The sequence below is a fragment of the Ischnura elegans genome, chromosome 8 (assembly GCF_921293095.1).
Source record: "Ischnura elegans chromosome 8, ioIscEleg1.1, whole genome shotgun sequence".
Lineage (NCBI taxonomy): Eukaryota > Metazoa > Arthropoda > Insecta > Odonata > Coenagrionidae > Ischnura > Ischnura elegans.
In genome coordinates this window covers 17,391,004-17,412,997 of record NC_060253.1, presented here as the reverse complement: position 1 = coordinate 17,412,997, position 21,994 = coordinate 17,391,004, and the positions used below count along the sequence as shown (strand labels likewise).

At 38.8% G+C, this 21,994-nt stretch overlaps 1 protein-coding gene across 1 annotated transcript; it reads right to left on the bottom strand.

The window, feature by feature from the left end:
* Positions 1 to 3,446: 3,446 nt before the first annotated feature.
* Positions 3,447 to 19,401, bottom strand: LOC124163782. Its single transcript, XM_046540866.1, has 3 exons — positions 15,560 to 19,401; positions 6,981 to 7,206; positions 3,447 to 3,677 (listed from the first exon to the last, which is right to left on the bottom strand). The coding sequence occupies exons 1-3, from the start codon at positions 19,399 to 19,401 to the stop codon at positions 3,447 to 3,449; spliced, it is 4,299 nt and encodes a 1,432-aa protein (XP_046396822.1).
* Between the last annotated feature and the right edge of the window lie 2,593 nt (positions 19,402 to 21,994).

The following is a 21,994-nucleotide window of genomic DNA, read 5'->3' as shown; positions in this document are numbered from 1 at the left end:
AGACATATTCTACGTAGTTCTGTTCTGTGATAGACAATTAAACGAATGCTATATTTACCATGCTTATCTTCTTTATGCGCACGGCTTAAGAATAGCGTACGGAAATGAAGAAAGTCGAAATTTGTCCAAAAGCATATGTGGCGCCGCTTCATATTCTTGGGAGACTTTTAAGTCATCGTACTGCCCCAGCAGCTGGTAAACTAAAATTCCATTTTTTGTTAATATTTAGCCCGGTCAAAATAAATATTGACGCTTGCATAAATTCCCAACGAGCTGAAAAGGAACAGGAGCGTTAAGAATACCACTCTAATGAAATCCCGAAAAATCCCCTTCAATCTCGTGTGTGCAAAAAATTTTATTCAAGGTCAAAGGTTAAAAAAATGCTTTTTTGGAATTTTTGGCCAAACGGTTATTTTTACGACGAAAATTGCTCTGATCAAAATTGTAGATCAGGTAATTATCTACAAAATTGTCTCCATATTTTGTTTCTAAGATTTACCATTTCTGAGAAAAATGCAATCCAAAGTTTTCAAGAACTGTATTCTCTGTAATATGCATGATTATATTGTTGCGCTCCGTAAACATTATTGGACTGTAACGCGTAACTATATCATTGGGCTAAATTGACTGGGCCAATCGTTAATCGAGCACTCAATTTTCACTGACGCATATTGCCTTTGGACCGAAGGTGAATTATAAAGAAATAGTATCCGGCACAAGCAGGGGGCATTTTATAGCTCTTCCTTCTGGAAATAAATTTAAAGGAGTTTAAATGTATATTCTCCTCGTATTATCGCAAGAGACATTTTTTCCGCCGGCCTTTGAGGGATGAACGAGGAAAACGTTGTGAAAACAAATAATCCTTTTAACGCCGCGATAAAGCTTGAATTTTCCAGCATTGAATCACATCAAAGACCTTAAAATGAGTGTTGATAATGCCAAAGAGTGCCGCAAAAAAAAACAGCACAATCACATTCATTTAGACAAATAAACCGGGATTATACGAGCTGCTTTTTTGAGTAAATTTGCGTAGCTTCTACAAGTGGGAAATTGGAACTTCACAGAGCATGAAACCAGGCTGAAAAAACATTCTTAAAATAATGTGGAAAAAATTAAAGAAAATGATTTCCATGGTAAGTTTTATTTTTTGAAAATGTTTTCTGTTTCGCATTCGAGAGGGCAATTCTTTCCACTAGTTTACTCATTCGAATCGATGAAGGTTTTTCTACCTCGGATGGACGTAATAGTATTTCCGGTGCAAATTTTAAGCGTCTGCTCTTAGGACCAGAATATTACTTGTCATCGCTAAAAAAAGGCGTGAATATTAATAGTACTTCTAATGTAAGTTGCACATTTTTATCCATTCCAACTTAAATAATGGCACTCCGATTTTTTAAAGGTGATATTGCGATGACATGAACACCAAATCGAAGTTGTGCATGCGTTTATATATAGTACTATTTAAATTATTGAATTTCTGTGTCAATTACTACAATTTGTTTTTAAAATGTTGATTCGAATTTTCGTGAACATTAGAATTGAATGGGGAATCTCTATAAGGGTACCCAGTATCCATGGCATTGCGTCGTAGCTAAACAAAGTCAACGTTCATTAACTTTTGAATAATGCATACGGGGGTATATAGAATTTGATATTTTATTAATGCTTTCATACCACCGCGTTGTTGTTTGGAAATAATAATAATTTATTCACACTTACATTTTGTTTTTTCCATCTGAATACAAAAATAGCAAAGAAAAGGAGCTTTAGATGGTTTCCAAGGTCATAGGACCAGAATCGAGCCACCATCAAATAACAAAATGTATGCCAATAAAAAAATAAAATTTCAGTAAATGATACATGAGTGATTTAAATAAATAACATCAAAATAAATTTTCAATTATTTCTTGCGAGAAAATCAAGTCTTTAGGAAATCTTAACATTTCATTTGAGGATTTATTTTTTTAAATTTTAGCGGGCAGTAAATGAAAAAACTTTGGTCCCATGTAAAGAAAGCAGCGTTTATATAATGTTATTTTAGGTCTATTTGCTACTAGAAATGACTCACTCGATTGAATGAGAACTGACTGAAATAGATATTTTTTCTCTGGAATGGTCTTCCAGTCGGAAACCCCAGGGGCGCAGCAAGGAATTAAGGGTGGGGGGGGGGGGGGGTTTAGGTGCAACTAATACCGGGGTGTATGGGGTATTGAATACCCACCAGGATAAGCGGCAGGTGCGAGATTAATAAATTGTGGAATTTTAAGATAAATGGTCCAAAAAGGTGATTTTTACAGCTTTCTGAGGGATATATTATTAATCCTTACACTATTCTATTAGTAATATCTATCTAATTAAGTAAAATGGATATAACTTAAACATTTCTCTGAGTTCTGGGGGGAGGGGGTTTATCCCCCTAAAACCCTCCTCTCTGCGCCACTGCGAAACACAATCTTTGCTGGGACTGTTGCATTAATCCCATTGAAAAATGTAACTAAAAAAATAACACCCTGAATATAACTTCATACATTGCCAACGTGCTCAGTTTCTAGTTTGTATTGTACTAAAACTAATAAGAGTTCCCATACCTTGTCATTCTCCGTTTCTTGAATATTCAAATATAATCTTTTCGGCGCGGGTAACCGAGAGTGACTTATTGTAAAATGTGACTGTTCATAGTCATACATATTATTACAGAAAGGTATTTTTCTGTCATTCGTGAGGTGATTTTGAAGATTTTTTTACCCTTCCTACCCTCTTAGTGAGATATCGTGAGATTTGGCCCGACCTTCTCCCTCAAATCTCACGTGAGATTGTCAAAAATGCGTATTTTCAGTGTAAATACGTTAATCTATGCTTCATTGCGTTGCATTTGCGAAAATAACAATTTGTCATGTTATTATTATTTAAGATTAGTTAAGACTAGTATTTAAGGTCACTAAGATCGCAATTTTGCACTGTTTCTTGTGGAAAAGCAATTAGGTAGGCGATACTTACCAGGACCCCACCCCTCCCCCACGTGACATCGGGTGAGATTCGACTTGACCCCAATGATTCCCTCTCCCAAAACGCTTCACGTAATTAATCGAAGCCCCCCTAATTTTATTTAAGCATAAAATAGTTCAAGTTAAGCTATAAAAGGGTTACAAAACTACTAAGAGCCTCCTATCTAGAAAAGTAGAAATTAATTTTATAATAATCACCATTTACATAGATGAAATAAATGAATAAAACCCAAAAAATGAAGCGTGATGGAAATAAATTTTTCCATATTGAAATACATCTTGCAATTTTTCCAAGATTATTATCATGCTATGATTATGGATCACCACGATTATATCATCGAGCTTAATGACAGGTATTATTTTCTATAGGACATCAATGAAAGTAGGCCAAAAATAGAGCTGGTATTATTCAGTGCCCTGCAGTATCTGTAGCATGTCCATTCAACCTCCTGCTTTGTATTTAACCTCTTGAGCTTCATCATATACAGCTCCGTTCCTGCAAATATCCTCCCGTGGATTTGTTTGCACGGTGAAGATTGCTCTGGTCTTGACCTTCGGCGGCCCGAGGTCGGAGGGATTCCTGCTACCATGGAAGCAGCGGTGGCGAACCCCTTTATAGCCGTTGGTAGCGGCCCTTCGCATCAAATGAGCTGCTGCGTTAATTTCACCGCTCTTTTCACAGGATTCGAAAGGGAAAAGCCCTTTTAAGCCTTAAGGGTGTTGTAGAAGGGTTAAGACAGCTCAGTTTCCTCTCTGAACCCGCGGCCATGCGCACGCGTACATCTGCCTACTACCCCTCAAGCCGCCAAAAAAAAGACGAGTGGCAGGAGGTGTTAGGACACCAGCCGTTTACATCTGAAGAGCAAATGCTCACAAAAAATTACGAGTAACATTTATTCAAGTCCTTATTGGTTCGAAGGGAAAAACAAATTCCCATATATTTATAGCTGTTCGGCAAAATATCTCTCTTAATTTATCTCCTCTATCGGACCTGGAAATATAGTGGAGTTCTCCGAGTGCTATATTGGTCCTAATAAAAATTGAACACTAATTTAAAATGACTCTCAATTCTAATGTTTCTGCGAAATAAACGCTTATTGCGAAATAGAAGCTGTAGATGTCTCATAAAATCCGTGCCCCACTCAGTTTTATTTCTGGAAAGTAGCGCTTTGCGGTGAAGAAACGTGGAAACTTGGGAATTAAGGCGAGAGAAGACTGGAGGCTTTCAACATAGTGAGGAGAGCATCTAGATGGTATACGTAGGAGCGAGGAGAGGAGGACCAAGCCAATGTTATCAGAGCGTATGCGTTTTTGACGTAGTTCTGGAGCTGTGGCTCAGATGGCTCTAAGACTCACAGCTCCAATCGCGCGGGCTATTTGACTCTCGTCGTATAAAGCGCTCCACATTCAGTTGACAGTATGGTTTCTTATGGAGATTCGTTTCCCATGTTATTCTCCATAAGGCTGGGAGCGCGGTTCCAAGTCGTCAATTACAGCATGAAAATTAAGATTGCGCTCTGCATTAGTTAAAAAATGCATTCTAATGTAGAATAAGACGCTTCATTCATTGGTACCAATAGTTTTTCAATAAAAGTTATAACAAAAGCTATAAAAAACATTTTCTTAACTTTCCGTTGGAAACGTGTATTTTTTTACTTTGTCTTCTCCTCGCAATTGCCGCCTAACCGTTGAGTGTATTGAATTGAATCTTCTGCATAAATTTCTTCATACTATTTTCTCTTTGAAGGTTATCACCTTTTTTTAAATTTATTGGGAAAAAAATTGTTATACCGATGTTACACCCACCAGGACAAGAAAATTGGGATTTTTGTAAGGTAAAAAGTAGCCTCCTACTAACTTACGTTTCTTACATCATAGGTCCCTATATGCTGTAAATCAAATTTGAAGAAAACTATACAGCTATTTTTAGTGAAAAAATCATTTACCTATCTCAGTTTGGAAGGGAGTTACAAGGTTTTGATATTACGAAAAAATATTACGGCGCCACTGAGCCGAACTTCTCGCAACCTCCATGTGCGCGGAGAGAAAATTCTCGGACGGGAAAGGATATTTTTGTCAATGCTTACTAGGAAATATGTACTCCTTCGTTATATATCCCTAAAGGAGAATACTGATTCGCTGTAACTTCAATACTTACTTACTTATTCAGGAAATAAAGCAAATTTTGACGGCTTGGAACGACGAATTTCGCCTTGGGTCTTTATAATGAGGTGGTTTCGAATTCTGGGGCCTTGCTACCCAACATAAAGTTTATTTTCACTCATTTGGGGAGTTATTCTGACCGAAGACAATGTTTTCGGAGGATGAGTAGTGGGTTTCTCGAGAGAATAGCTAAGGTTTATTTATCATTTTTAAGAAAGCTTACCAATTTTGGTTGTAGGAAGACTTGTCTGCTGTAGAAGAGCTTGTCGGTCCTTGCATACATATACTCTAAAAACATCGGTTGCTGTATCATAATTTATAACACAATTTTCAGTGTTCAACGTTCTAGGCTCCATTTACTATCATTTTACTTCTGCGTTTACCGCGTCAAGAATCTTAAATTTCTGTCTTTGTATGGAGAAGATCTTCTGGTATCCATATTGTGGTAATTAAATCCTATTGTTTTTTAATAACACCAGTGTGGGATGCTTTGTAAGTTTTCACAACATTCACTTCTACAAAAATCCGAAAATTAATATTTCATAGATGAGGAAACCATTTTTGCGACAAGGTTTCTATTTTTCCCGATAGAAACTCCATATACACGCTCACATATACTTCCCATCATTTTCGATTAGTCTGCATTTTTTCAAAACAACATTAAAATTACTTGACCGCATTGAATTTTGTCAATTTTACGTGGGTCGTTTAAAACATCTTTATAAAATTCTTTAGTGCAATGTGGGCATTAAATATTTCAAGACAGTCCATACATATTTTGATAGTATATAATATTTCAGAGAGCTGTGGCCACTATTCACCTGAGTTACCATTTGAAGCTTTTTCTCTGCCACTGTAGTTTTTTGTGTAGTACAATACAGTTACATCAAGTTACACCCTGAATCTATCCGTCTATCACGTAATAAGTCGAACTCAATTCTTAATTCTTGAATTTCTTGGCGCCAAAGAATTTTTACCTCATTCGAAGACAAATATCCTAGAAAGTGAACCGTTAACTTTACTGTTTCAGCTTATGATTGATTCCAAGTATTTTGGAGCCATGATTTACTAATTAAGAAATTAATATAGTATTTATTTAATATAATTAATTGCCATGTTAAGGTAATTTGTCTTCTAACTTATCTCAAAACGTTCAAGCTTGTAATCATTGAAAATTACTTTCTTCTTTGGTATAAATAAATCCGATGACCTTCGATATCGTTTTTATAGTCGTTCAAGAGATTTCCAGAGAATATTTTCAGTAAAGAGTAATTTTATAAAAAATGAGTTTTTTGATGGAGAGAATAAAATAGCATGATTTGTGTAAAGAAGAGTGTACTAACTTCAGTTTTTTACTACAAACACATATTTACCAGTTTTTTTATTTATGAGACAAAATTCTTATCTTATCTCTGTTTTCAGTTTACTGACTGACATCCATTTACAATTTTTTAAATTGGGCACGTAAAAAGCAGGTCAAATGCACAGAATAGATGCAATTTGCATTCAAATGGAATGCTCGCGTCGGTGTGGCCCTCTAGTTTCTATTTCAGATTTCTTTTCAACTTAGAAATTAAAGTTTTTCTTACATTTTGTTTATGTGAATTTTTTTGAAAATTCTTTTGAAAACTTTCAAGGCAGCTTTAGTAAAAACAAAAAAGTCACTGGATGGGTAATGAAGACCAGAAGATGTATTCTTCTGGCCAGGAAAGGTCTTACCTATATAAAATTAGGAGTTGAGACTTATCGCTCATGCCCTCCTTGTGTACAAACATTTCCTTGCACTTGGGACAGGAAAATCTTTCTTCTTACCAAGTACCCTGAGAAGTATACGTCGGAGCAATCCTGGAGGGTGATCACATCCGTTCCGATATCAGATTTGACGTCAACATGCTCCTCGGAGGAGTTTGTTGAAGTGTCTTCTTCACCTTCTTCCATATCGGTAGGCAAAGTTGAAGAGCATGACTCCATGGATCTAATCCATTCCTCATTCTGTAAGTCCAGCATGTACCTATCATCCAAGTCGTAGCTTGAAGATCTGAGGAGGTTTCAGCAAACTTCTTTCAGCACTGAAACTTGCCTGTAGCTCGTTCTGAATCCCTTTACTGTGGGATTGCGATTAAATCTCCCCTTCTGCCTCATCACGGATAAAAAGTTTTCCAGGGCGTCTTGGTTTAGTTTTGCTGTCGCAACTCCCTCTTCTCTAGATTCTAAAAGTGCCATAATTGACTTAATCGACAAAAGAAAGCCGTCGAAACACGGAGGTCGACTTCCGTCTACTTTTGCTATCCCACTCATTATCCGATACCCTTCATGCAGCAGGTCCTTGGTTTTAATATTGCTATCACAAAGGCGGACATTTAATTTACAGTTGAGCAAATAAAAAATGCTGTTTATCATCTCAATGAAGTCCGCAGTAGAGGTAGCTGATGATAGTATCAGCTCTCCTGTGGAGCAACTCGCACGGATTGCGGCGGCGACGGACAAACTGAATATTTGAGTTGCCATCTTCACTGACATCTTCTGAAAGGCATTTGGCCACAAATGAGCCGGCGTTAATTTCCACATCGCTCTTGTGGTTGAGCTCGAAGTGTCGCTCTTATGAACACTGTGGATATTTTCGAATGAAATTATTTTTCCATCCGCTACAAAGTCACTAGTAAGTAAGTTATTTCTTAAAGATTTGACTAGATGAGGCACATCAAATATGCAATAAATTTTTCTATTTTTTACCTCGAAATAAGGTTTTTCAAACGAGACGACCAAGTCTTTTAGAGGTTTTCTGTTTCAGCTTCCCTGATCACAAATAAAACTTTGTGGACTTAATCCAACGTCCAAAACCTTAAACCGCCATCGCGTAAGTATTTTGAGTTATCCATTCATTGAAGGCTACAAAATATTTGATGTTCTGTACTTTAGATATTTATTGACTTTTTGCGAAGAATGTAACGAGCCAAAACTAATTGTTTGTCTTAGATAACAAATTATTCAATACAATATCGATTTTCAATGTAAGTACAGTATTTGTTCCCAGTGTGCAACACAAAGTTCAAAGTTCTAGCTGGAAACGACCTGTTGACGAGCCCCTCCGGAGATACTTTCACTGACATGTATTCTATAAATAATTTTCCCGAAGTAAAGCCCTCAATTTCCTCCATTGTTAGGGACTTTTTTCCCTACGATTGAAAAATAGTAAAATGTTTTCAGACGTTAAAAAATACTTCCAACAGAGGAAAAATATTTTGTAGGTGTGTGTGTGTGATCGTTTTATTTAGAATTTTCCCGAAAATACCCTATTTTCAGCGTATATAAAAAACATCTGTTCGCAGGAGAATGTTTGAGTTAATCAAAAGGATTGAGATAGTGAACTATTTTGTGTAATTCTTTTCGCATGTTGTTGTGCGCCAACTTTTACGTTTTATATGCTCTTAATTCCTGAAATAAGAAACTCAGAACGAAAGATTCCTACTTTCATAAATTTGTCTCCACTTTTGCGTCAACTTATCAGCGGATAATATTTAATTGCCTCATTTAATGGAGCCCAATAAGTTTCACAAAGTGGCTTATTTCTTCCGACAAAATACTATGAACGTTATTATCTTTCAAATTTGCCTTGGTGCCAGTACCGTATTGCGGAAGGCTGCAGAACTTCGTCAAAGGACTCATTGAGTCTCACATTGCTGAATATAAAATCCGCAGTTAAATGAAATAAAATAACTATGTTTTATTTCATTGAACATGAAGCAATTCCATAAAATAACCCTGAGACCTTGTCTTATATTGAAATCCTCTGAACGTCCATTCGATATTCGTGCATATCTCCTCTCAAAATGTCATAAAAATCCCTGGATACTTCCCTGAAGTTTTCTCACTGATAGCTTATTCGTTTAGTTTATCAATATAGAACAAAATACCCTAAAGGAATATGACCCGGAATGGAGAAGCATTCAGAATTTAAGAATCTGTACTTTCGGACAGATGGATGTTTTCCGGAAGCGATGATTAATTCAAGGTTAGATTACATAATTTTGAGTTTTCAATAATGAAGGATGCTTCATTTTTCACTTATAACCATCAAATCGGGGGTCCCGGTGCCCTGAAATTTTTTTCTCTCTTGCCTTCGGACCGCATTCTTTGAACTGTATGAGACTGTTTCAACAGTTATTCACAGCTGCATGTTGTAAGCGTTTTCAGTAGTAACGGGAAGAGCCAAGCAGAGAGATGAGGGAAGGATTTGTGGAAGACGCAGCTCGCCAGGCGATAAAAAAATCCCTCCTATCCCTGCTTCTTTTGTCCCAACAGCTCTCTCCCTCAACAGCCCGAGCTGATTTCGTCTCCCGTCCGACCGAGGTGTCGAATGTCACGAGTGTCCCCCCGTCAAACAGTTTTTGAGGGGAAAGAAGGGACGGAGAGGACCCAAGGTCAGCTTACCCGTGCGAGAGTACGCCACTGCCTTCTCTCGACAGCAATTCACAACAACAAATGCATATCCTTTTCCCCATAAGGGCTGGCCCTCTCTTCTCCTCTCTGGTAGGAGGCAGAATGTATGGATGGAGCGAGCATTGATCGGGGAAGGGATGTTGAAAACTGTTTAGGAGGGTATAATGTTGTATAAACGAGGGAGATGAAGGAAGAGAATAGGATTTAATGATAGAATGAAAAAAGTTCTATTTGTGAGTTGAAGAGAGAAGTCCACGGAGGAAAGGGGAGACTGCTTCCAGAATGCTTCTTGAATACTCCGTGGAAAACTACCTACATCGGTAGAATACTTTATCACTCAGTTTAATGTTATGTCACTATTCTCGTTTATATCCTCTAGGGTTGGTAACACGAATGGGAGGAACGGTTTTCCCCTGTGCGGATACATCTACGTAATACACCGCAAGCCGCCTAAAAGGCGTGTGGCAGGGTGTGTTACGACTACAACCGTTTACACAAAAGAAGGAAGTGCTCGAAGGAAATGACGACTAGCATTTATTAAAGTCCTTTATTATCCTTTATTACCTTAGGACATCAGCCGCTTACAGCTTAAAAAAAAGAAGAGCTCTAACGAAGTTAGGACTAGGGTTTATTAAAGTCCTTTATGGTTCGGCGGAAAAACGAATTTCCACTTCTACCCGTTCGGCAAAACATCTCTCTTAATTTATCGTCTCTGTGGATGGATCGTGCAGATAGACAATATTAAACTGTGTTCTTGCATAGATAGGTACTTTGACATTTTTTCATCATCTGAAACATTTTTTCGCCCTAAGTGAAAGGCCGTTGCAAGCGGGGGACGGGGTTAAGAGGTCCTTCCCGAAATATGTAGGAGATACGGTCTAAGCTGTACCCCCTCCAATTGAATCACACAAACTACACCTCTCCAAATTAAATTTTCCCTCCACACGAACCGCATTGAAAAATAAGTTCTGGATATGGACTGGATGTACCTTAAATTTTTAATCAAATTGCCAGATATCTCGCAACGAGTTATCATCAAATTTATCAAATTGTGCGTTCATGCAAGTTTCATAATTCAAAAGAAATGAATCAGAAAAGCATTTATAATATCTTGCGCCGGTGTACAGAGGAAAAAGTACCCAATACATTGCATGTAGGGATAAGAGATTCACTCAATGGTCTTAATTTGTCTTTTTTCTATATTTAAGGTATTCCTTGTGTAAAACTTAAGCTATTGTCTTAAAAATTTCAAGGAAGCACAAGAAAAGAGTAATAATATTGTCCCTAATTTTGAATGTTAAATGCTTGCATTTAATTAAAGAATGAGGCTTGGTTAGTAAAATTTTGAGGGAGGAAAATGTATAAAAGTGTCTACCCACCGTACCTTTAAAATTTCGATATAATTGCAACAGTTTTTTACCAGGGATTTCTCACGAAAAAATTACCGGGTGAGTGAGTCAGCTTGATGAGCTCTGATGGTGACATTGGTCACTAAGATTTAATTTAAATTTATTTTATAATTTGACTGCTTACGGCTCAGGAGAATTCCGCTACCCTTCCGTGGGATAATGAGGACGCGTGTATCCTCATTATCCCACGGACCTCCACGCACATCGCCCCGGTTTTGTGTGTGAGCCTACTAGCTCCGATGGATTGAAGGGGCAGATGTCCCTTTTGCGCTCTGTGGCCCCGAAAGCCCTCGCCCCGTCCTTGCGGGATAATGAGGAAGAGTGCACCACTCTCTCCAGAAATGGAAAAAATTAAAAAATTTCGGCTAAGGAGATTATGGAAACTCGTTCATTTTCATAGGACCATCGCTTACTTTTTCACCCTCAACGTCTAGGATACAAGTATATATGGACGTTCAGTTTACTCAATATAGGATATAGTACTACATTAAAATGGGGAACATCTTATGGTTAAATTGATGACCTGCATTGTAACTTTGTTGTTGTTGCATTTAAGGTTGATACAGATTTATATACATTTGAATTTGAGCAGGTATTATTTAATAACCGTATTTAATAAAAGTAATAGAAGCAGGGGAATTTTGTGAGATGACATCCTTTAAGTATTGAAATAAAATAAATATGGCACTTTTCCACAGGTTTTCCACAAACCTGTGGAAAAGTACCATCTTTATTTTCTTTTAATACTGAACCATATTTAAAAGTAAGAGATCGGAAAAAATGTGGGTTGGTACTTATTTGTTAGCAAAATTATCTGCAACGCAATGTTTAGATAACACTGAGGAACGGCCAATTTTTTTGTCTTAAACATGTGATTTGTTTCCGACTAATGTTTGGCCCACGGATAAGAAAATTTCCTGATATTTTATCTATCACTTCAAAATCTTAAGATTCAGGATACCCTCTTTTTCTCTCACGCCATGCTAATGAAGGAATTTGAAAGGGAAACATATGTCTTATATACTGTCCATTCAGAATGATTTAATGCATACAAAGGTGCAGATGCTCGTAAATAAGGAAAAATATCCATGTAGGCAACCAGTACAATACCAAAAGACGCTTACGAAGCAATTTCGGGCTAAGTGCCTTTGTTTTACTTAAGTGTCTCCTGTTTTACTAGAATGCTATGCACCTGTCGTTGGTCTCCTATGGCGTCAGTCCAACGGCGCCAATTGGATTAGGTAAATATCAATAGGCCAATTGGAAAGCAAGGATGCCCCCCGTGATCGACTCTCCATCTAGCGGAGAGTATGGATACAATTACGCAAGGAATAGTGAAAAAACTTGATGTGGCAGAAAAAACTACAGTTTTGAAATAAGCATGCATTTTACCCTAAAACAGCTCAAATATTGAAATCAACAGAAAATAAGTTAAAAATTATTCCTCGGTGTTACAATTAACCTTTTCTTACCCAGAGCTGCTTCTGGGAGAAATTAAATTTTAAGGTTTCTCATTTTTAAAAAAGTGAAATTTTCCTACTCAATTATAATAATTGTGGCAGCTGCATATTTCACCATTAAACTTTACAACACAAAAGAACAGGCATTTTTAATCTTTCCAGAATAGAGCTAATAATCTATACAATTTTTCGTGTTACTTATAAGCAATATTTGATTGTAATGAAACGAGGAATAGGTTTATCTTCTCTTCTCTAGTGTGTCAGATAATAGGTCATACCTTACGTTTCCTCCCTCACCGTCAAGGGTCACTCTTCCGTAGGGTTTAGGATTCGTGGGATGGGAAGGCATCCCTTTCAAATCCTTTAGCCCCACTCACCAGTGACCCGTTAGTCTCATGCGTAACCCTTCCAGCCCGTCTAACCTCCATATCTTCTATGTCAAGGCATCCTTGCGTCATCTCCCCTTTGAGGGAACCTTGTGACCCAGCCGTGAGTCATCAAGCCGCACAATTATCTCGCGGAAACGAAGCTGGCCAGTCGTAGAATTTTGGCGTGTTTTGGCGTCGTTGAAGCCGGAGCAATTAACGATGGCGCAGAAATCGAGCCTGTGAGTTCCACTGTCCTATAATGTGGCGAGAACAGTTCTCCCTTTAAATATTAAAGCTAATATCTGGTATCCATTTCCCTTGGTTTTAGTTTACACCTATGAATGAAGTCGCGAGAGAGATTATTATCGAGGCAGATGTATGTTAGGGGAGTTCAGATACCTTCAAATATAATTTCGACCGTAAAAACGTTAGAAGAATGTTTTCATTCGTTGATAATTGCTGAAATCTTGGAGATTTAAAAAAATGGTTATTCTATCTTCTATCTTGTATGTAGGCGTTGCCCTTAAGAGACCTGGATATATTTTACTCTTGAAGATCATTTGCTTTTATCATTTCATTTCAAATCCCAAAGTACATGTCACCCTGACGCTTAACAGTTTTGTAAACTTCCTGTAATTGTGCATCTAAATCTAAGTTCAACTTAATTGTTCATCGTTAACTAAGTACCCATCGTATGATTTTATTTATTTTTTTTAGCTGGAGAGGGTTTGTCTAGGATTTATTCTAGTCATTTGCAATTCCTGCGTATTCCGTATAGTTTCACTCCATTAAAATACTCTGTAATATGTGGATACTAAAAATAAAACGAAATCACATTTTTGATACGTTTCTATGGTTCATTACAATTTCATATGCTACGTTTTATTTCATTTTTTAATGATAAATGTGCATTATTTTGCAATCGCTATGCAATAATATTTTCATCACTATTTTTCACTACTACAAACATTTTTTTATATTGAGCGCAAGAAAGAATTTTCAAGAATGAGGTCAAAGTTTCCTTTACATTTTGAGTCCCTCTGAGCCATACGTGGCTCATCAAAGTGTTCTCTGCCTCTCACTTTTCTCATTATTGCAAATAAACCTACTAATATAATAATACTCATTATTATTTTTTTCCTACCGTTTAAACACAGTTTAAGCATAATTCAATGAATTAATACCATTACACCTATCATCAGACGATTCACAATTAATATTTATGAAAAAATATTCATACATCTATTAAAATATCCAAAGTTAAATCATACAAAGTAATAAATTCACATTTTTTTGGATCATGCTTAGGTCAAAATAGCGTTTTCAACCTATTCGTCGAGATTTGATGGGAATGCTCAGGTCTTCGCTCAAAGAGCTCATTTGTTTCCGTAAATTATGCGTGCTGATAGAAGCATAAATTTGAGGATTACCTACCGTATCCTTTGCATCAGTGGTTTGCGAATGACTTTGTCTCCCGGATGAGGAATGATGTCATCAGCTCTTCCAGGATAGAGTGAATACGTTGCCACCCTACCATATATCTTTCCAACACCACTTCCCTCTCTTTTCAATCAGTTCCTTTATCCTGTAACCCTATATCAATCCGCGGTACTGCTGGCCTTTCTCTGCCCATTTCATTCCAATGCAATCGGAATGTGGCAGTTCAAAGCTTTTCTCTCTCTAGACACTCCCAAAATACGATTTCCAAAGAGAGAAATCCGAGGATTTACCCATCTGAGATATTGCGAGTTGCCTTGATTGACGAAGTCACTCTTCAAGACATGCCCAAATGTAGTCCTTATTACAATGGATTATAATTTTAATGTTGTCTGTGCTTCGGGGTTGGATCAAGGCTACCCCGATAGCAATAAGCGACACAACATTAATGATACCAATTTATCAATTGCGAAAATATCTCTCATGTGTAATTTTGACTAAATTCTTCACAATGTGCCAGAGCTTCAGTTAAGATTTTAGATGTGATGAAATCTATTCGAGCTTATTTCCAGTAACAAGTGTACATTTTTAGACGAGTCATTAAAGACTTTTCAGCAAATGACATCATTTAAATATGTAATGTTTAGCAGCATTTTCTATTTTTTACACATATTGTTGCGTATTACAAAAAAATAAAGGCACGTTAGCTCCTTTCTGAATAGATTTAATACTTCAACAGTAGAGTAAGGCGGACGAGACGACGCGGAGTACATGAATAGTTAGGGAGAGAAGAGTTCTTTACTGCTCTGAGGTCGGCGAGAGAGAGAGAGAGAGCCGAGCGAACAGGTGCTCACCGCAACGTGAGGTGCGCGGACAGGCTGCGCCGTAGTGTTCCCCTAGCGGCGAGAGCAGGGACTAAAAAGCCCGCAAGGGCGCACAATTGAAAACCAAAAAAATCTGCAACATACCGCCCGCCTCGTCCATGACGAAACAATACATTTGATACATTTGATACATTTGAAAAAAATAAACATTTAAAGTAAATGAAAAGAAACCTTATCAACAACAAAAGAAATGCCGCCCGCCGTGAAAAAATAACATTTTTACATATTAAATAAGAATCTAATTTTGAAAAAGGTTCAGGCAAGGCAATTAATTGACAGAGAGGCGTTGAAATTTCTTCAGAAGTCAGCTTCTGGTCTCCATTCACTCTTCGGAGATGATGCTTCACAGATTTGACTCCGGCTTCCCACAGGCCGCTGAAGTGAGGTGCATACGGAGGATTGAAAATCCAATCAGTCCCACAGGTGCTGAGATCTGCCGAAGCTTTTTCGTAGAAGGAGGAAGCTGCTTTAAATAGGCTTCTCAGTTCCCTGTCAGCACCTCTAAAGTTGGTGGCGTTGTCGCTGAAAAGTTTCAAACAACGGCCTCTCCTCGAAATAAATCTGCGAAAGGCAAGAGTGAAAGCATTAGAGGACAGATCAGAGACACATTCCAAATGAACTGCTTTTGTGGACATACAAACAAATAGACAAATATAGCCCTTATAACATTTATGTCCTCGACCCTTCGTAGTTCTCAGAAGTACAGGGCCAGCAAAATCCACACCCGAAAAGGAAAAGGCCTTTTGGGGCTTCAGTCTCTCCACAGGTAGGTCCCCCATCAGCTGATGCGCAGTTTTAGTGCGGAATTTGGCACAGACACCACACTGTCTTATTACTTGTTTTACTAGAACCCGGTTTCGGATTATCCAGTACTTTTGAGCAAGGTGGCAACGGGTGAGTTGTTGTCCCCCATGAAGCGTCGCTGCATGAGCATGCCGAGCAAGTAACAGTGCAAGATGGCATTGCTTGGCGATGATTATGGGATGTCTCTCGTCATATGACAAGACAGCGTTCTTTAATCTGCCACCCACTCTGATGATTCCTTTCTCGTCGAGGAAGGGTTGTAAAGGCAGGAGAGGTGAGGACTTGGGCAGAGGCTTGGAGCTTTTGAAGCAGTCAAATTCTAGTCCAAAATATCGAGACTGCGAGCATTTAATCAGGCAATCTAAGGCAGCGGCACGCTCCTCGGCAGTTATGTGGCCAAGGCGTGCACGATCTTTGTTCCTGCAATTATACAAAAATCTTAAACAAAAGGAAATTATCCTTAGCAAACGTAAAATACAAGAATATTTAAGGAAAATGTCACCAAAGTCTGACGCTTGAGCGACATGACATGTCAGTTTCTCTGCACCCTTTAGCTCCACATTTTCGGAGCCATCCGAAACTGTAGGTTCTCTGCTCCAGGCTGTCTCCTCTTTTGCAAGCCAATGTGGTCCATTCCACCACAAAGGATGCCGAATGAGTTCATCAGGGTCAATTCCTCGGGTGGCTGCATCGGCTGGGTTGTGGGCGGTACAAACGTACCTCCAGCTGACCGTGGGCAGGGCTGACTGGATTTCAGAAACTCTGTGTGCCACGAATGGTTTCCACTTGGACGCGTGGCCTCGGATCCAGGAGAGGGTGACCTTGGAGTCAGTCCATGCGAAGACAGCAGGAACCTTTTCCAGGCGGAGTCCACCGATGAGCTTTACTAAAAGACGAGTTAGTAGCACAGCAGCACACAATTCTAGTCTGGGGACACTAATTGTTTTAACTGGGGCCACTTTAGTCTTCGCTACTAACAAATTTACTGATACTCCATGCGTTCGGTCTGACACACGTATGTAAACTGCAGCCGCATAGGCACGTTCTGAGGCATCACTAAACCCATGAAAAGTAACATTTGACAAATTTTCATTTGAAAATTGAATCCAACGAGGAACACTTATTAATTCTAGCTTCTTTAATGACGAACGGAATTTTTGCCAAGAAATAGCTAGGTTAACTGGCAATAACTGATCCCATTCCAAATTAGCTAGCCACAAATCTTGCATAAACACCTTTGCAAATACTAACACTGGCGCCATCCAACCTAAAGGGTCAAAAAGACGAGCAACATCTGACAAAACTATTCTCTTTGACAGTAAAGTGACTTCTTCTGGATATTTAACAGTTCTAAGATGAAAGGCATCAGTCTCAGGATACCAATGAAGTCCAAGGGCGACAACTTGATCAGTTTCTGTGAACACTTTATGTTCAATGCGAGTATCCGGGCAAATTTCAGTGCTATTTGATGCCCATTTACTTAAATGAAAGCCTGCACCTTTTAAAATATCTACAAGTTGCCTTTTGACTTCCAACGCCTCTTCTAAGGTATTTGCACCACTTAGAATATCATCAATATACATGTGGTTTTCTATGACCTTTGCTCCTATTGGAAATGTGGCCTGCTCATCTTGAGCTAATTGGCGCAACACACGAAGTGCTAAAAAAGGAGCGGAAGCAGTTCCGTACGTAACGGTAGTCAGTCTATAATCTTTAATAGGCTCTGAAGGATTACATCGCCAAACAATTCTTTGAAGTTTCATGTCGTCGGGGTTCATTCTTATTTGACGATACATTTTTATAATATCTGCAGTAAATGCAACACGAAAGAAACGCCACCGTGTCAGGATTATCCATAGATCAGGTTGGAGCTTAGGTCCTGACAATAGCAAGTCGTTTAAAGAATAACCAGAAGCAGTTTTGAAAGAAGCATTGAACACCACTCTTATCTTTCCTTTAGGATCGCGATTTTTTACCACGGCATGATGAGGCATGTAATAGCCCGAAGCCGCTTCACAATTAGCGGCCTCCATATGATTCATATCAAAGTATTCTGACATAAATTCAATATATTTCTGCTTCATTGAAGATTGAGTTGCTAAGCGCTTCTCAGACATTTGAAATAATCTTAATACGGATGATCGTGATGAAGCTAAATTAGAAACATCCGCTTTTAGAGGCAAACGCACAACATAACGTCCATCTGAATTTCTTGTATGCGTTTCCTTGAAATGATTTTCACAACGAGTGTCCTCTTCTGACATTGGAGATTCTGAGGGAACCTCCTCCACTTCCCAAAATCTTTGCATTTCAGCTGTTAGGTTATTGTAAGCTTCAATATGCATTAAGGTCACGGAATTTTTCACCAGACAGTCCTCAGAAGAACATTCCACTGGACCTAACAATACCCATCCAAACGGTGTTAGCCTAGCGTTAGGAGAGCCGGCGGGTCCTTGGCGGAAACCATCTAAAAATAGGGGTCCGCAAACATCTGCTCCCAGTATGAGGTCAATTTTTGATGGGATTGCAAAGTCAGGGTCAGCAAGCGTTATGTCAGTTAAGTGAGGCCAATGTTCACGTTGAACATAATTAGACGGAATCAAAGAGGTTAACTTTCTAAGAACTAAAGCTTGTACCTTGAGTTCAAATCGAGGATCAAAACTTGAAAGAATACGTAAGTTCACTGCACTGGTTGAAACACCAGTTTCACACCCTTGAACACCCGTAACCGGAACATTTACAATTGTCTTTCTGAGTTGTAAAGTTTGAACGACCCACTCTGAAACAAAAGAGGAATCAGAAGCAGTGTCCATCAAAGCTCGAACTGTAAGCAATTTTCCAGACGGGGCTTCAATTGTAACGCAAACTGTGGCTAAAAGAACAACCCTTTTTGTAACCACCGAGCAACTAGATGCTCCTGCCTGTTCCGTGGGTACGGAAGCTGGAGGAACTAAGGCCGGTGACTCGGAAACAAAACAACTGTTCGTAGGAAATTGAGTTGTTTCTTGTGTCCTAGGGGGAAAGCACTGATGAAGTAAGGTATGATGTTTCTGATTACACACCAAACATCGGCCAACAGATTTGCAAAGTCTTGTCCCATGCTGTTTAGATAGGCAATTAAAGCAAAGTGAATGTTTATGAACCTGTTCTTTGCGTTCATTTGGAATCATACTTTTAAACACAGAGCAGTAGCTCAAAGGATGCCCATTGGAGCATAAGAGACATCGCAAGGTGCTCTTGTGCGATCGCTTAGTGGATGACGTATGAACTAACGATCGCGTTTTAGATCTTTGGTTACTAGAAAAATCACGTCTGGCTTCGCTTTGAGATGCAGAAGTACTTGCAGAATCTAACTCCTTCGACGCGTCCAGGGCATGAATTCTAGTCTCCAAAAAAATAGAAAATCCCTCAAATTTAGGAACAGTATTCATGTCTGTTTGTGACAACTCCCACATCAGACGAGTAGACGAATCTAATTTTCTTGTCAGAAGAAACACAAACCATTCGTCCCACTGTTCAACCGGTTTGCCAAGATTTTGAAAAGCTCTTACAGTCTGACGAAACTGATCTAACACCCTTTTTAGTTCAGCGGAGGTGGGCTTTTGCACAGGAGAGAGTTCAAATAAATTCTTCATATGAATATTAGAAAGAATCCTTTTACTCCCATAGCGCTGCTCAAGATCATTCCATGCGCCCTGATAATTAGCACTGGTAACAGGTGTATTTTCAATCACTTCTGCGGCACTACCACGCAAATGAGTTTTCAAATAAAGTAATTTGTGCACATCAGACAGTTCTGGCACTTCATGTACTAGTTTTTTAAATTGATCGCGAAAACTCTCCCACTCCAACACATTACCCGAAAAGGTAGGCAATTCAATTTTCGGAAGTTGCGAATGAATACTGACACGCGAAATATCACCCGATGCGTCATGCTTGACGTCGGTTGGAGCACATAATGAATTCAAACACGAGGCTATATTAGAACACGCGTCAATGTAATGCTCTTCTATTTTAGAGAAAATATCTTCAGAAACGTAGGTAGTCTTGGCTACCTCGGGTTTCTCTAGCAGTGCGTAGTGCTTTGACAAGAAATCATCCCAGTACGAAGAAATTAATATTTTTCGCTGTTCTAGGACAGTGCACGAGAGATTATCTACCCCTCGTTTTAAAGTATTAGCCCAAAATCTTGAAATTAATTCTCCTCTCTTTAATTGAGATTGAATAAGTTTTTCAAGTTCCTCAGACATAGCGTTATGCTAAATTGACACGGTCATTCAGATCAAAGGAACTTAATACGAAGACTGAAGTGAATGGAAAGCACATAAGGTCCCATTGGAAGGCACAATTCAGTCCCGTAGTTCAGAAAATGTTCTCAATCAAGTTTTCAAGGTCGGCATGAAAGTGGCCGTCGACGTTAGTATCATAACTCCCTACGCCAAAAAGTGACTCAGAACAAGTGTTGAGAATGAAGCACTTCAAGTCAATGAATAATATTTGATGCAAAAGTTCACACGTGACTCAATAGAAGCAATATCCACGTTGAGGTTTAAATGAAAGTTCACTTAAGTTCACATAAAAGAAAGTTCTTACCGAAAATTTCACTTGAAATTAAGGCAGGCACACTGCTGAAGAGGAGGAAAGATGATTTCTTTTCTTCGTAGATTCAGGAAGCAGAAGACAGGAACCAGCAATGGTGGATCAGGAACCACGTGGTCTCTTGAAAGTCGACGTTATTAAAGTTCACTTTCGTTTAGCGAAATATTTTAATAAAAATTATTAATCGGCAAGTTTTACTTCTCTCCTACCGCGATCTCTATCCGGCTCGAAGGACCAAAAATGTTGCGTATTACAAAAAAATAAAGGCACGTTAGCTCCTTTCTGAATAGATTTAATACTTCAACAGTAGAGTAAGGCGGACGAGACGACGCGGAGTACATGAATAGTTAGGGAGAGAAGAGTTCTTTACTGCTCTGAGGTCGGCGAGAGAGAGAGAGAGAGCCGAGCGAACAGGTGCTCACCGCAACGTGAGGTGCGCGGACAGGCTGCGCCGTAGTGTTCCCCTAGCGGCGAGAGCAGGGACTAAAAAGCCCGCAAGGGCGCACAATTGGAAACCAAAAAAATCTGCAACACATATTACACCATTCAAATACTCAAAATAAAATAAAATGTACAATTTAAACGCCTAATAGACGATGAAATATACATTATTATTACCCCCGTGAAAATACAGTAAAACTTTTCATTCGTTGACGATAGTTTTAAATGTATCCATGCAATTTTCAACTCAATTCAATTTTTTTTCATTGAATAATATTATTCTTCAATTGTCCATTTTTTTATTTTTCCCTTATTGTGTTCCCTGTTATATGTTTACTTAATTTATTTTGCAACAATCTGCTAGGTAATATAATGAATTTATACCCGTTACACAGCTTAATATCACCAATCAGGAACTTAATATCACCAACTACTGTCGGCGTCAAATTGATGTGCCGCTTTAATTTGCAAATTTATATCTGGACTTATGTTTATGCCATAACAACGAATAATACGTCATTTTAAAGGAAAATTTATTCTCATTGGTAATTTATTTTTTTTATGAGAAATTCCCTTTCCCTTGGGCTACAACCTTGTCGCGGTGGAAAGGCTTGCGCGTTCCTATGACCCCTAGAGCTGCACTGGCGGGATTAATTCTAAATTATTCCCGGTAGGGCCATCCATGCCAGATAGGTCGAAGGGTAGGAGCCAGACGAAAGTTAGTCCACGTGATGGTGTCACGTAAAAAACACTGTTGGAATGGAAGTGGGAAACCCTACCAACTATCTCTTCCCTGAACACATGGAGTACAACCAAATGAGCCTCGGAATCTCATCGCCCGGGACCCGTCCGCAAAGGGCGGGTGTCGGGCACGGCAACGAGGTCGGCAAGGTCCTCGGGGTCGCCAACATGCGAAATCCTTGCAGAGACTTATCATCATCACCATCAGCAGCAGCAATGAAGAAAGAAGGAAACAAGACCAAG

Excerpts from the sequence above, each read along its gene's own strand:
- LOC124163782 (XM_046540866.1), bottom strand. The coding sequence starts at position 19,401 with ATGAATACTGTTCCTAAATTTGAGGGATTTTCTATTTTTTTGGAGACT. Across the intron at positions 7,207-15,559 it reads GATTGGATTTTCAATCCTCC|ATCTTCAAGCTACGACTTGG; the intron begins GTATGCACCTCA and ends AAACCTCCTCAG. Across the intron at positions 3,678-6,980 it reads TATACTTCTCAGGGTACTTG|AGCGGTGAAATTAACGCAGC; the intron begins GTAAGAAGAAAG and ends TCCTGTGAAAAG.